This window comes from Sceloporus occidentalis, unplaced genomic scaffold (assembly GCF_023333645.1).
Source record: "Sceloporus occidentalis isolate IW3139 unplaced genomic scaffold, rSceOcc1.0.p SCAF_404, whole genome shotgun sequence".
Classification (NCBI taxonomy): domain Eukaryota; kingdom Metazoa; phylum Chordata; class Lepidosauria; order Squamata; family Phrynosomatidae; genus Sceloporus; species Sceloporus occidentalis.
Genome location: NW_028317384.1, coordinates 185,070 through 195,511, shown reverse-complemented (window position 1 = coordinate 195,511; position 10,442 = coordinate 185,070). Strand labels below are relative to the sequence as shown.

At 50.5% G+C, this 10,442-nt stretch overlaps 1 protein-coding gene and 6 non-coding genes across 7 annotated transcripts; all 7 read left to right on the top strand.

Annotated features, from left to right (window-relative positions):
- Positions 1–795: 795 nt before the first annotated feature.
- On the top strand, positions 796–927 carry LOC149272878 (small nucleolar RNA SNORA5). The gene has a single exon (XR_016279515.1). It is a non-coding gene; the product is annotated as a small nucleolar RNA SNORA5 (small nucleolar RNA).
- Positions 928–1,561: 634 nt separating this feature from the next.
- LOC149272872 (FAST kinase domain-containing protein 4-like) lies at positions 1,562–7,300 on the top strand. The gene is made up of 10 exons (XM_089506652.1): positions 1,562–1,975; positions 2,305–2,628; positions 3,110–3,281; positions 3,581–3,738; positions 4,140–4,250; positions 4,514–4,658; positions 5,005–5,253; positions 5,635–5,746; positions 6,368–6,482; positions 7,199–7,300. Exons 1-10 carry the CDS (start codon positions 1,562–1,564, stop codon positions 7,298–7,300), a joined length of 1,902 nt encoding a protein of 633 aa, XP_089362778.1.
- On the top strand, positions 3,346–3,479 carry LOC149272877 (small nucleolar RNA SNORA5). Its single transcript, XR_016279523.1, has one exon. It is a non-coding gene; the product is annotated as a small nucleolar RNA SNORA5 (small nucleolar RNA).
- Positions 3,773–3,907, top strand: LOC149272876 (small nucleolar RNA SNORA5). Its single transcript, XR_016279521.1, has one exon. It is a non-coding gene; the product is annotated as a small nucleolar RNA SNORA5 (small nucleolar RNA).
- On the top strand, positions 4,287–4,420 carry LOC149272875 (small nucleolar RNA SNORA5). The gene has a single exon (XR_016279524.1). It is a non-coding gene; the product is annotated as a small nucleolar RNA SNORA5 (small nucleolar RNA).
- On the top strand, positions 4,778–4,912 carry LOC149272874 (small nucleolar RNA SNORA5). Its single transcript, XR_016279522.1, has one exon. It is a non-coding gene; the product is annotated as a small nucleolar RNA SNORA5 (small nucleolar RNA).
- LOC149272873 (small nucleolar RNA SNORA5) lies at positions 5,411–5,532 on the top strand. The gene has a single exon (XR_016279516.1). It is a non-coding gene; the product is annotated as a small nucleolar RNA SNORA5 (small nucleolar RNA).
- Positions 7,301–10,442: the final 3,142 nt, after the last annotated feature.

Here is a 10,442-nt window from a genome sequence, read left to right as displayed (position 1 = left end):
TGGGGTAAATAAATAGATTTATCACTCTGCACTTCTGCAGCCCCCTTATGTTGCATTATGACACCGGAAGTCCATTGCTGCAGCAGTGCTGCCCACACCTGACATGGCCGCCAGGGCTCCCGACCCCAGCCAATCTCTATGTGCTACGTCTAGTGACGCAGTCACCACGCGCCTCATTTCCGCCTTTCCTGGAGGTCAAAGGAAGCCGGCTGCAGGCAGCGTGTGACCCGGCTCGGTAAGGGGGCTTTGGTGCCGGGGAATGTATAAGGAGCGGGGGCCTTGGGCAGAGCACCGAGCATACGGTCAGTGAGTGGCTGTTGGAGCTGCATAACGTGTGGGGGACACGAGGCTCGCCGTGGCCGCCAGCGGGTCAACAATGCGTGGGGTCGGCCCTGGGAGTGCGTGGCCGAGGCAGGCAGACGGTGAACTCAGGGGTAATTGCTTCATACCCGGGAATAGGGGCATTTATTGCCATTATATATCAATACCCCGGGAATGGGGCATTTATTACCATTATATATCAATACCTCGGGAATAGGGGCATTTATTACCATTATATATCAATACCTCGGGAATAGGGGCATTTATTGCCATTATATATCAATACCCCGGGAATAGAGGTACATACAGTCATTATATACTGATACCCCCGGGCCGCGTTCACCTACCGATAAAAAATCAAACCACTTTGTTATAGAAACGTATCGGCGAGTAGAAGGCAGCAAATTACATACAAAATAAAAGATATGATTTACACGCAGGAGAGGGTAACTTTTTTGGGGGGAATTCAGTTTTTGCAGCCTAGTCAAATTCGGTGATGCGTCTCCTTTTGCAATCGCCGGTCCAAATGGCTGCCACAGAATGCCTGTAACTCATGGGCCTCGCTTCTCCGCTGATGCCGAGGATAAAATAACGTTACAGACACCGAGCTCTGGGCTTTATTCACAACGTTTGTAGGAGAATCAATTTCTACTCTCCCCATGTTATCTATTCATTTATACAGGGGGCCAGTCACTGATTTATCTATACATTATACAGGGGGCCGGTCACTGATTTATCTATACATTATACAGGGGGCCAGTCACTGATTTATCTATACATTATACAGGGGGCCGGTCACTGATTTATCTATACATTATACAGGGGCCGGTCACTGATTTATCTATACATTATACAGGGGGCTGGCTCACTGATTTATCTATACATTATACAGGGGCCGGTCACTGATTTATCTATACATTATACAGGGGGCCGGGTCACTGATTTATTTATACATTATACAGGGGGCCGGCTCGCTGACTTATCTATACATTATACAGGGGGCCGGCTCGCTGACTTATCTATATATAATACAGGGGGCCGGTCACTGATTTATCTATACGTTGTATAACTTAGCCCTTCGTTCAGGAGAGGGTCCTGGGGTTGTGAGATGTGAGCATCATACGTTTTGTATCTGTGTTGTTTTTATTAGAATGTATTTGTTTTTCAGGGTTCTGGAGATGTTGGGCTGACTTTCTTTCTGATCCGTTGGGTTACTTAGAGACCGGAAGCGCCGAGGACAATGGCTGCCCGTCTGGTTTTCCGTTCGTCCCGGCTGCTGGCAGCGTCTGCTTCCGCGGTGTCCCCTCCATGCACGCTCGCGCAGGAGTGTTTTAAAGTTTGCCAGGTCGCACATCCTCTGTCACAGCGTCTGCCCCTCCATACCTCCAGCCTCTGCAGACACCAGGACAAGCTCCTGGCCAAAGAACGGACACTGAACTCGCAGGCCGAGCGCAGCGACTTTGACTCTGACCTTCTGTCTGCCTCCGGAGCGGACGCTTTGCTGCAACTCAGCGTAGATCACGATGTCAACGGGAATCAGGCGGCCATCGTTCTTTCCCGGGTCTCCAGAGCAGTGATGGAAACCAAGGCTGACCCGGCCGCTGTCATACAGGACAAAAGATTTCAACAGCTTCTCCAAGTCATGCATAAACAGGTTGGTTGGGTCTGGTGATGGTAGCGACCAGCAGTAGACGCTCCTGTGCGTAAAACCGTGCGGAAAGAGTCCGGCGAGCGGCTTACAACTTCCAGCTTGGGCTGATGGGAGGATCGAGGATAATTTTGCCCACGTCACATCTTAGCTGTCTATGAAGGAGTTAAAAGACATCTCCATTAAAACAATTACAGTGCGTAAGGGGGGAGCCCGGCATATAAGGATAGCGAAAGTGTTGCCCTGGCATATATACCCCCTGAGCAGTCACATGCGCCCCGCTGGTAGATTTGAGGCCATCCTGGGTTTAACGTTGATTCATTTTCTGTTTGCAGATCTCCACTGTTTGGAATGGAAACCTGGTGGCTCTTCTAAAGAACCTGCACTCGCTGGGGCTGGCGGAGGAGAGCAAGCCGCTGAAGTCGGTGCAGACAGAGGTCTGGTGGCGGCTGCGGAGACTCGGCTTCAAGTCGCTGGTGCAGCTGGCCGATTTCTATATCTCGTTGCCCCGGACCGAAGACAGGAACAGCCTGGTGGGCGACCTTGTGAAGAACCTGGAGCTGCGATGGACAGAGATTGAGGACGTGAAAACCGTGGTGTACCTGATAACCCGGCTGGGCTTCAGTTCCAGCAGCCTCATGGACAGATTAGAGGACAAGGTATGAGTTTTCTATGGCTGATGAGCTTACGTAATACCGCGGTCCATACACTGGGGGGGGATTTTATGCCCCATCGCAAAATATAAGATATTAGGGATAGTTAAATGTCACTTCCTGGGTATAATAGCCTTTTAAATGGTCTCTACTGTGTAAAAAAGCTCCATGTGAACGAATTCCCCAAAGGATCGGTATCTTCTTCTATATGACTTGGTTAAGAATCAAAAACATACATTAATTTTCTGCCTCTTTGCCCGTTTCTGCCCTTTATTTCCCTCCTCTGAGATACAGTAGGGGGCCCTGTGTTGGTTAATGGAGCGAAAGGCAACAATGGAAATATTTTGAATAAAATGACATTTTAGGGATTCAGTGCTTCATTTCACTTGATGCTGACCGCGTAGTCCGTTTGCCTGAATCCCTTTGTAGCCTTAGCTATGGCACCTGTGATGAAGCAGGGCTAAGTCTGTTGTGACTTTTCCCCCAGGCTTTGGAATTTGCAGAGCATTTCACCCCAGAAGACACCCGGAAGGTAGCGCTGGCGCTGGCTGCGCAGAACCGCCGCTCCGTGCCCTTACTGAGAGCGCTGTCCTATCACCTGGTGCAGAAGCAGATAGCTCTCAGTCCCGCCGTTTGGGTCGACTTGGCGTTCGCCTATGGTAAGGGCTCACCTGCAATTTACTTTAATTTTGGTGAAAATGTTCTGTCGCATCTGAAGCTAGCTGCAGCCTCGTCAAATTCAGTATTGCCCTCTTACTGGCACCTACTGGCCCAAATGGCTGCCACATCACATTGTAGATCATGGGCCCCGATTTCTCTCCGTGGAATCTGGGGATAAAATGGTTCTCCGGACACGTGACGGCCATGTCTTGGTGTATGTCATTGCCCGCGCAGGTCACACGACCTCATCACATGCAATGCTGTTACATTTCTTTTATGGGATTTCTTCGCTTGACAGGGAAGCTGAATTTCCACCAGACGCAGGTGTTCCAGAAAATCGCCTGCGACCTCCTGCCCAAGGTGCCCGGGATGAGCGCCAACGACATCTCCCGCTGCGTGAAATCCTTCGCCTATCTCAAGTGGTCCAACCTGCCGCTGTTTGAAGCGTTCGTCCAGGTAACTGAATAAAGCTGGGGAATCTTCAACAAAATGCAGCCGCGTCAAATTCAGCACTGCCCCTGCCATGGCACCCGCTGGCCCAATCGGCTGCCACATTAACACTGCTGCCCATGGGCCCCGTTTCCTTCCCGTGGATATCGGGGATAAATGTGTGCAACGAACACCTCAAAAAAACAACTGGGGCCTTAGTGCCTTTTAACCTCTTGAGTGCCAGTAGACTGTGCATAGCTCTGGTGCCCAAAAGGTTAAAGTTAAACCAGTGAAATGTGCTACAATTTTTTTATAAAAACTATTTACGGACAGAGGGAGGGAATACTTTTCGGGGGGGTCCTGTTAGCAGAGCGTTTCTCTCGTGTCCCGGACCCCCCAGCACTGATAGATTTTTCTGTGTTCTGCAGGCCAGCATCAGCAACGCCGACGCGTTTTCCGTCCCCCAGCTCTGCAACCTCGTCCTGGCCTTCGCTCGACTCAACTTCCAGCCCAGCCGACGCGAGGACTTCTACGGCATGGTAACCACCTCCTCCCGAGCGCCGCTCTATAAAGTCTGCAGCCGTGTCAAATTCAGTACCGCCTCATCGCTGGTGGCCACTGGCCAAAATGGCTGCTACAGGAATCTGGTAGCACATGGGCCACTCTTTCTTTTGTGAAAGACGGGGATAAAAGTTTGGTACCAACAATAACAAACGTGTATTATACAGCATCGGGGCGGGGGGCGCCGGGCGTCACATCGTAGGAGTGTCCGGGGCATCGCTTTGAACTGTTTATGTTGTAGGTGCACCAGAGGCTGCGCTCGGCGTTGGACGCGATGGACCGGCAGCTGCTGCTGGACGTCGTGTGGTCGCTCTGCGTGCTGCAGCAGGCGGACGCCTCGTACTTACAGCGGGTGCTGGAGCCGGCGTTTAGCAGCGAGATCTCAGGTATTTTCCGATATTTACGAAGTTCTGGATGGGTTTACAGTAACGATCTCTTAACTCTCGGTAAATGTGGCTGCGTCGCCCGGTATCGCACCGGTCCGGACTCCCGCCAACGTGAAACACGCAGCCGCGTCAAATTCAGCGCTACCCCTCCGGTGGTCCCCGCTGGCCCAATCGGCTGCCACATTAATTCTGTCGTCCATGGGCCCCGCTTCCTGCGCGTGGGTTCCGGGGATAAAGATGTGCGACAGACAGGCTGCGTCTCGCTCTTTGAGGGATAGACGCATTTAGCGAATCCGTGCCAAATGTTCGCTTTTCCTGAGCAAGTTCCTATTTTGTGTCCCCGCAGGCGATGGTTCACCCAGATCTTCCAACTACAGGCAGAAGCTGGCCCATGTAAACGCCACGGCGCTGCTGGAGGTCCCGGAGTACGGGGGGCCGCTGCTCCAGCCGGACACGCTGCACGCGGCGCTTACAGCATTCGGAGAGCGCAAACCAACGCCGTTACAGACGGGCCTGAGGGAGGCGCTCACCGGCTTGTTTCCCGTGGAAGGAACGTGTCACTACGGCGTGCCCACCGTGTACGGCTGGCTAATCGGTGGGTTTCTTTTGTGTGAGGTGTGTGCGCTGTCTGGGATGCAGAGGTTTGGGTGAGGGTTATTGGGGTGAGTGAGGGTTATTGGGGTGAGTGTAAGGAGAGTGTGCAGCTGATCACTGTCTCTGCGCGTGCGCTCACAATGTTTCGGAGACTTTCTTGCCGTCTAGTCAAATTCGGCACCCACTGATCTGTAGTCGGCCGCCGAGCTCTCCTGCGGCTCATGGGCCGCGCATCTTGGCCAGCGGAGCATGGGGGGGTAAATCTGTGCTGCAGACAGACTCGTTACTGTTACCCACAGGGTTAGTACAGACGTGGTGCTGTCTGCCAGGGTCAGGCGGTCCGGGCGTTTACCAGCGAGCTCTGCTTTTTATTGTTTTTCAGACGCAGAGGTGGTTTTAGACTCTGAGAATAATCCCGTTCCGCTGCAGGACCTGACGGCGCCGCAGCTTCTGAAGTCGAGTGGAACAAAACCGTTACCGCAGGGGGCCCGGAGGTGAGTGGAACGCGCGGGGCCCTAAATGAGCAAATCCCTCTGATAATCTTAGGTATAGTAAGTCTACTTATTACGTGATATGTCTCCCTGCGCATACATTAACCCTTTGAGCGCTGCACGCTGTCTGCAGCCAAGTGCTCTGCTTAGGCTCGGAGTAAATAACGTGGCAGCGGCGGTGACCTTCCAAGCACCTGTTTTATTTAACCGTCAGTGACGTTAAACTCTACTAAACTCTTACTAAATCCCCAAACCAGCTCTTGAACCCATAAATCTCTCTGGAACAATCCGCAGCCGAGCGTGCCGGTGATTCCCGGATCGCAAACGCAGCAAACAGTCACCAAAGGGCAGAGCTTCGCGCGTTCCAGCATCAGCGGGCAAATACTGTTAAGATTAGGAGGCAATTAACGCAGCAGACGGGCCGGTTGGCAGCCGTGTGGATACGGGCAGGACGTCCGTCTGAAGCTGCGTTTAGTTTTTAATCCCCGCCGTCCAGCCGTATGATAGAAACGCTCCCGTATATAATGGGGTCCCGTGGTGTGCAGTGGGGGGGCTTTTTCAGAGGGGAGAAATGTTTCACTGTCGCAGTAAAGTAACGCCATCTCTATCCCCCCCCCTTGCCAGGGTTGCCTTTCTGAGCTGGGAATTCCCAAACTTCAATTCTCGCAGTAAGGACCTCCTTGGCCGCTTCGCTATGACCCGACGACACCTTCAGGCGGCCGGCTTTCTGTTGGTGGAGGTGAGTGGGGAGTCTGTGTGAGGGGGGAGCGTTTCCTTCGGTACAGAGAGAGCCGAGTGCAGCCGGCAGGCTATGTGGGCGAAGGACAACCGCGTGCCAGCTTGTTGGCTGTCCTGGGGCGGGCAATGTCTGAGCCTTTGGCTGCTGAGCGCCGGCCGCATTGCTTGGATGCCAGGCGCTTCACATAAAAACATTGCCACAGATCGGCCCCATCCGGCCCCCGTCTGGTCGCCCGTTTCTCCTGCTGTAAAGCCTCGAACCTTAATCAGTCGTTGGTCTCGTCTTAGATTCAGGAGCCGTATGTCTATCCCATGCATGTTTAATCCCCTCACTGTATTACCCTCTACCACTTCTGCTGGGAGGCTGTTCTACTTATCTACTTAGTAAAGTAAAAAACATAATTGCTCAGAGGTCTTGGAGAATGAAGCGAATGAGCAGGAATGCTGTGAATGCCATAAGAAGTAGGAGTGAGATCTTATTACATGAACAGCAAGCACTCCTTTAATGGGTTAATCCAGACATTATGGCTGCATAAGTGTTACCCCAGAGATGGAAGTCGGGGGCAGATTCTTCTAAACCTCGTCTGAAAAGTATGTTTTAAATTTGGTGACATTGTGTTTTATTAAGTGTGTTACAGGAAGCGCCGGCTCAGGTCGGAGGGTTATTTAGCTAATGATGCCCTTTAAACAGTAGCGCTTCTTTTTTCTCCCCGGCAGGTGCCGTATTACGAGTGGCTGGATCTGAAGTCTGAGTGGCAGAAGTCGGCTTATCTAAAGGACAAGATTAGTAAATCTATAGCCGAGGAGATGGCCCGGTGATGCCCGGGGGCACCTCGGCCCGAGGCGATGTACATATGGACAGTGATGCGTTCTGGCAGTGAAAGGGTTATATTTTAGGCTATCCTGTATTTTAATGGAACTTGTCGTTAAATTATAAATGGGGGGGGACGAGACCCAAAACTCACAAAAATAAACCCAAAATTAAAAATGGGTTAAGCGTTTAAGGGTCCGTTACTACCTGCTGTCCCACAAGCCACATATTCACCCCAACCCCCCTGGTAAGTTTTAGTGAAGTGTGAGCGGGCTGTGGACGGGGGGGATTCTCGGAGTGGAGCCGGTTCGTGACGTGAACGCGACATCGGATTACGGCCGGCACTTCACCGGAAATGCTGCAGGATGATGGGATTTGTGCTCCGGGTTCCCCTGCTTCGGCCTTTTGGAAGGCAGCTTGCGCTGTATCTGTGACGGGCTGCTTTCTGCTTCAACTAAATCTGCAGAGTGGATCCCAACAGATCCTCCGTCCGGCAGGGAGAGAAGATCGTCCCCCTGCAGAGCCCGCTCCCACTGTGAATCCTGCCAGCGTTGCAGTACCTAAGGGGTTAACATCGTGTGTGGCCCCCATCTCCGTCTAAAATGTCAAACTAGAGGGCCGGAAGCAGACGGAGTTCATGTCGGGTGTTTTAATGTTTTCTTCACCAAATAGATATAAAGGAAATAAAATGACTCCAAATTCACCATCACGGCCCGCAGCGGGACCCAGCGATCCAGGAAAATGGGGGGGAAACAATAGAATGTCAAACAATACAACAAATCAACTGTACGAGATCACACTCAGACTCACAAACGAACTCGTAAAAGAAAAAAAAAATCTTAATTTTAATGAAAACATGAAAAGAACACGGCAGAGTACAGAGAAGTCACAGGCGGGGCGGCGGATCAGCGTGAATACGTTAAAAGTGCCTCAGCAAAGATCTATAAAGTGCAACAACAGATCAAAAATTCTGCAATAATAAATACGTAAAATGTGCAAAATATCGTCCTGTGATGCCTTGGTGCGTGTCATCCGGGGTATCTTTATTTTATTCTCCCCCATTTTCCTTTCTCTTAATCAGTGTTCAGACAGCAGGCGTGCGATTGGCTGCTGCTGCTTCCCGTGTTGTAGGGGTGCGAGCGGCATACAGCGGTACACTTCCTGCTTTCTGGGGGAGGAGTTTAAATACTACCGAATAACTAAAGAATGCGGCCACCTATTTGCATGCAGTGAATTATGCTGGAATCCATCAAACTTTACTAATCAGGAAAATAATAACCCGTTAGAGTGGTGTCGGGCAGAAGTATCCCCAGTAAGCGAGCGCTAAGGGATGGCTTCAGCCCAAGACTGCTTTATTCAGCGGGCAAGGTGGGCATTTGCCCAGGGCCCACTAACCTTCAGGAGCCCACTGGCAGTCATACTGCCAGTTTGAGGCCAGGGTGACCACATGTCCCGGATTCCCCGGGACAGTCCCGCAATGGGACTTTAAATCCCAGGCAGCCTCAATCCGGGACAATGCCTTGTGAAGGAGGTCTCAGCCAATCAGAAGAGACTTCTCAACTCTCCTGTTTGCCTGAGAGTTAAGAAGCCTCTCCTGATAGGCTGAGTCCCTCCTTCGCACCAACTCAGAGTAAGCTGCAGCCAGCACCAGGTATGTTTTACTCTGTGTGTGACTGTGGTTGTGTCACAGTGTTTTTGTCAGTTTGTGTAACTGTGTTTGTGTGACTGTGTGTGTAATGTCTGGTAATAGAGGAGTTAATTTTCTGAATATACTGCCTGGTATCAGAGGGGTTAACATTCTATATCTACTCATGTCTGTAATGAGTGGATGTATTTTATTAAATCTGAACTCAACATGGTTTCCAAGGCTTCTTAATAATGAATATATCGGGGTGTATGTGAGATATATATATATATATATATATATATATATATATATATATATATATATATATATATATATGTGTATAAAATGTATTTTATGTGTATTAGATATTTTATATTTTATATGTGTGGGGCAGAAAAAAAATTTGGTCACCCTATTTGGGGTCCCCCCTACGCTTTTAATCACCCGCGGCGGCGGCGGCGGCGGTAGTGGAATTTGAAGATGGCCGCACGTCTTCGAATATTTTTTACTAACTAATTTTCCCACATCCCCTTTTCCCCACCATATCCTTTACCCCCCCCCATACTGCACCTGTCCCCCCCGCTCATACCTGGGAACTTCTTGGCTCAGTGGGACGCGGCCAGTCTTCTCACGGGTGTTTGATTTGTTTATCGTATAACCGGATGGGGGGGGATATGGATGTTGAGCCGGCCTTTCTGAGGCGGTTAGTGGCCGGTGTTTGGCTCTTTCAGTAGCTCATAGGTGTTGGTGTAGCCACCGAGGTGTGTTGGGCCTTTGCCTATGAATCGGGTGTTGTGGCCACGGAAGTTGAAACTTCTGCTCCGGTAACTACTACTACACAAGAGAAGTGCTGAGGTAATGGGGGACAGAATAGTGGTAAAGCCTGTGTGTAGGATTGGCACACGTTTTATTACGAGGTCTTTACATTGTTGGTCAGAGTCGGAATGATCGTCTGGGATCACGCTGTCCTAAAATCTTTTGAGTGTGAGTGAGTGTGGAGTGTCCTACTCCATTGGAGTCTTAGATGTAGATGGGATGGAGTGGTGCGGCCCATGGGATTGGACATTGGGAGAGACGGAGCCGTGCGGGCGGATGATACCGGTTTGAAGCTCTCGGTGTAAGCGTCCGATAGCCGGCAGGCGGTTAATGTCCTCGGATTGGCCGGGCGGGGAATGTGACTTTTTGGGGAAAAGTAAAGTTATTTTGCCGATATCTGTATGGATGCCGGAAGCCTAAACAGTCAAGGGAACATTATGCTGTTTTAGCCAATTTTAATAATTAACCATTTTTATAAAATATCCAAAACATTGTAAAAAGTCAGGAAATAATGACCTCTGTTGCCATGGTGACAGAGCGCTACATAATATTTTAGGGTAGTTATAGATTATGCTGATTTATTAACCCCTTCAATCCCAGGGGTTTTTGGTACCTCAAAGCCCGGAGCAATTTTTGGGCCATGTCGGTTCAGCGATGATTCTCTTTTCCTGTGGATAGTGCACCCATGTAAACTATATATTGCTTTT